At 50.8% G+C, this 4,408-nt stretch overlaps 1 protein-coding gene across 1 annotated transcript; it reads left to right on the plus strand.

The window, feature by feature from the left end:
* Positions 1-594: 594 nt before the first annotated feature.
* Positions 595-2,166, plus strand: LOC132226018 (dual specificity protein kinase CLK3-like). Its single transcript, XM_059680920.1, has one exon. The coding sequence runs from the start codon at positions 681-683 to the stop codon at positions 2,160-2,162; it is 1,482 nt and encodes a 493-aa protein (XP_059536903.1). The 5' UTR covers positions 595-680; the 3' UTR covers positions 2,163-2,166.
* The last annotated feature ends 2,242 nt before the right edge of the window (positions 2,167-4,408 follow it).

The raw sequence follows: 4,408 nt of genomic DNA on the forward strand, positions 1-4,408 counted from the left end.
ATTGATGTTTCTATGTCTCTCTCTCCCTCTGCCGACCTCTCTGAAATCAATAGAAATGTATTTTTAAAAAAATGAGTGGGGGTGGGGGGAAGGATGGGCGTTTAATGGGGGCGGGGGGGGGGGGATGAGGACACATTTGTGATACCTTAACTAAGAAAGAATTCAAACAAAATAAGTAAATAGATAAATGGTGGCAGGGTCAAGAGAGAATACCAGGGGCGAATTAGATCATGCTTATTAACACTTAATCCTCTCTGGCTTCAGGAAAGCACTGACAATCCCCTTCCTCTGGTTCATCCCTCCCCCCTGGGGGCGGAGCCACTGGACTTTGGTGGGCGTGGTTAATAACTGGGTCCCTGTAATGGTGTATATATAGCAGGGTCAGGTCATGGCTCCTGCAGTCGCTGCCAGACTGTCTAGGGAGAGACTTGTGGGAGGTGCTCCTTTCTTTCGCTTTGGGCGCTACGAACCCGGACAAGAGCCGCCTGACGCTCCTGGCGAGTCCAGAGATGGGTCCCAGTGGGTTCGCGAGGCCAGAGTGAGGGAAGACCTGTGTGTTCCTGAGGGCCTGCTCTGTGCCCGCCAGAGAGACACATACCTCGAAAGGGACTCCAGACTCGGGTAGGGCATATTTGAAACGCGGGCGGTTGCTAGTCGCTGCCGCCCGAGCCTGGGAGACGATGCATCACTGTCAGCGATACCGCTCCCCTGAGCCAGACCCGTACCTGAGCTACCGATGGCAGAGAAGGAGGCCTTACAGTCGGGAGCACGAAGGGACACTGCGCTACCCATCTCCATGGGAGCCTGCACCCTGGAGATCTCGGTCCAGAAGCCATGACCGCTTACCCTACCAGAGGCGGTACCTGGAGCGCCGTGACAGCGCCACGTTCCGATGTCAGGAGCGGAGCCCATCATTTGGAGAGGGCTACTATGGATCTTCACGTTCCCATCACCGACCACGGTCCCGGGATAGAGAGCCGTGCCGGACTCGCATATATGCCCACCATTGCCATTGCCACAGACCCCGCCCCAGGTCTGGTAGCAGCAGTGCCTCCTCGAGAAGCCAACAGAGCAGTACGTGCAGCAGCCTGAGCGTGCAAGATGACAAGGAGGGCCACCTGTTGTGCCGGGTGGGCGATTGGCTCCATGAGCGATATGAGATTGTGGGGGACCTGGGCAAAGGCACCTTTGGCAAGGTGGTGGAGTGCTTGGACCATGCCAGAGGGAGGTCTCAGGTTGCCCTGAAGGTCATTCGCAACGTGGACAGGTACCGGAAGGCTGCCCGACTGGAAATCAACGTTCTCCAAAAAATCAAGGAAAAGGACAAAGAGAACCAGTCCTTGTGCGTCTTCATGTACGACTGGTTTAACTTCCACGGTCACATGTGCATCGCCTTTGAGCTCCTGGGCAAGGACACCTTTGAGTTCCTGAAGGAGAACCATTTCCAGCCTTACCCCCTACCACATGTCCGGCACATGGCCTACCAGCTCTGCCACGCCCTGAGATTTCTACATCAGAACCGGCTGACCCACACAGACTTGAAGCCAGAGAACATCCTGTTTGTCAATTCTGAGTTTGAAACGCTCTACAATGAGCACACGGGCTCTGAGGAAAAGTCAGTGAAGGACACCAGCATCCGAGTTGCTGACTTCGGCAGTGCGACCTTTGACCAGGGGCATCACACAGCCATTGTGACCACTCATTATTACCGCCCACCTGAGGTGATCCTAGAGCTGGGCTGGGCACAGCCCTGTGACGTCTGGAGCATTGGCTGCATTCTCTTCGAGTACTACCGGGGCTTGCCACTTTTCCAGACCCACCAAGACCCAGAGCATTTGGTGATGATGGAGAAGATCCTAGGGCCCATCCCATCACACATGATCCACCGGACCGGCAAGCAGAAATATTTTTGCCAAGGGGCCCTGGTTTGGGATGAGAACAGCTCTGATGGCCAGTATGTGATGGAGAACTACAAACCTCTGAAGACTTACATGCTCCAAGACTCCCTGGAGCACGTGCAGCTGTTTGACCTCATGAGGAGGATGTTAGAGTTTGACCCTGCCCGGCGCATCACACTGGCAGAGGCCCTGCTGCACCCCTTCTTTGCTGGCCTCACCCCTGGGGAGCGGACCTTCCGCACCAGCCACAACCCCAGCAGATGACAGGCACAGGCCACTACACGAGGACATGGAACTGGGCTGCCTGGCCCTCTCTCTCCAACTCCTAACCACTGGGCCCCAGGGCCAGAGCCACCCAAGGAACAGTGCAATGTGAAGGAGGGCAGGTGCCTGCAAGGGCGAAGACATGCCCAGCTGCCAGAAAGCACACATTTCACCCGAGCTACTTATATGTTGTAAAGTTAAAATAAAGTGTTTCTTACTTCTTGCAAAATTTTAAATTGTGTTCACGAGAGAAAAGTGCACTTTGTCAGGGCACAAATCTAGCTTTCAGGTTCCATCCCCAGTGCAGGCACATAAAGAGTCAATGTTCTCTCTCTCTCTCTCTCTCTCTCTCTCTCTCTCTCTCTCTCTCTCTCTCTCTCATCAGTAAGAAACACATCCTGGAGCCCTGTGCCATGCTGTGTAGAGAGATCCTTGTGGGAGTTTCGGCTGTCCCTTTTGGCGTTTCAGAACGGAGAAGAGCCATCTGCCGCTGGTGAGTCCGGAGACAGGAACGAGTGGGTGCGGGAGGCCGGCGTGAGCAAGACCTGTGGGTTCCAGAGCACCTGAGCAGTGCCCCGCTGACAGACATGTACCTCTAAAGGGAACCCAAACTCGGGATTGGCTTCTCTTAGAACACAAGCGGTTAATTCTGTTTTCCCGTCCCCCGTCGGAACCTTCAGTCACCTAAATGCCCCATCAAGTTTTAGATATCCAGATCTAACCCCAGAGGAGTCAGGAAGGGGAACATTTGTATGGGGTAAAGCCAAGGCGAAGGTCCTCAAACACCCACTGCACAGAGATGCCCAGAGCCTTGGGCGGTAACAACCTCGCTTTCCCTGCAGCGGCCCTGGAAGGGCCCAGTGGGCACTTCACCAGGGAATTCTCATTCGGATTCAGGTTCTTTTAGGGCACATGCTTTCATTATGGTTCCGGGCCTTCCTGAGCCATCAAGTGCTTTTGCTAAAATTTTGGGAACCAGGATGTCAACCTGAACGCAGGGGGTGACAATGGCCTCCCGGTGCTGGTCAGAAAGTGCCTGTGGACTCCCTTCCCTTATGTCCCAGTGAGGCCAGGTTTGTGTACAGGCGGAGAGAGGTGAGAGTGTGTGCGTGTAGGAGGACAGGGATGAGGTTAAGGCCGTGGGCCTGAATCCCAGATACTCAGAACCAGATTGATTGGTTCTTCCTTAATAATAAAGTGTTTCTTACTGTTTGTAAAAAAAAACAAAAAAAAGAAAAAAGAAAGAAAGAAAGAAAGAAAGAAAGAAAGAAAGAAAGAAAGAAAGAAAGAAAGAAAAAAAGCAAAGAAGCACATCCTTGAGGGAGGGTTTAAAAAAAAAGAGAAAATTTTCAATTTGTTCATGAGAGAAAAGTGCACTTTGTTCCTATCAATTTTACAAGAATTTATTTGAACCAAACTGACAGCATATACTAGGGAGCAAGATCTTTCAAATGCTGGGGAAAATTAATTTCTTTTATACATTTGACATTAAGGAGGGAACTATAGGGAAGATTGTAGGAAGGTGGCAGAAAGCAAGGCAGGAATCTGATTACACATGAAGATTATGTGCTTTCTGTCTGGCGTGACTCAGTGGTTGAGCATCAAACTATGAACCAGGAAGTCAAGGTTTGATTCCTGGTGAGGGCACATACCTGGTTTTATGTTGCAGTTGCTTGCGAGCTTGATCCCAGTGAGGGGACATGCAGGAGGCAGCAGATCAATGCCTCTCTCTCATCAGTGATCTTTCTCTCTCTCCCTCTCCCTCTCTCTCTATATATATATATTATGTTGAACACATCATGTGTGGGGGGTCTCATTACAGGATAGTTAAGATTATGTGCTCTCTTGAGGGTGGTCATGCTTTAAAACAGTGGTTCTCAACCTTCTGACCCTTTAAATACAGTTCCTCATGATGTGACCCAACCATAAAATTATTTTCGTTGCTACTTCATAACTGTAATGTTGCTACTGTTATGAATCATAATGTAAATATCTGATATGCAGGATGGTCTTAGGTGACCTCTGTGAAAGGGTCGTTCGACTGCCAAAGGGGTCGCGACCCACAGGTTGAGAACCACTGCTTTAGAAGGAAGGATATGCAAAGAGGCATTTCAAAAGTGTGTGAACCTAGATACACAGGAACAATGGCCAGGGCTTGCTTAAGACAAAGATAAGCTTTTTACTAGAGAAGTTATATCCCTGAGCATGACTAGCCACCGTGACCTGCCCAGTTAGGAATTTATGAT

This window comes from Myotis daubentonii, chromosome 2 (genome assembly GCF_963259705.1).
Source record: "Myotis daubentonii chromosome 2, mMyoDau2.1, whole genome shotgun sequence".
Lineage (NCBI taxonomy): Eukaryota > Metazoa > Chordata > Mammalia > Chiroptera > Vespertilionidae > Myotis > Myotis daubentonii.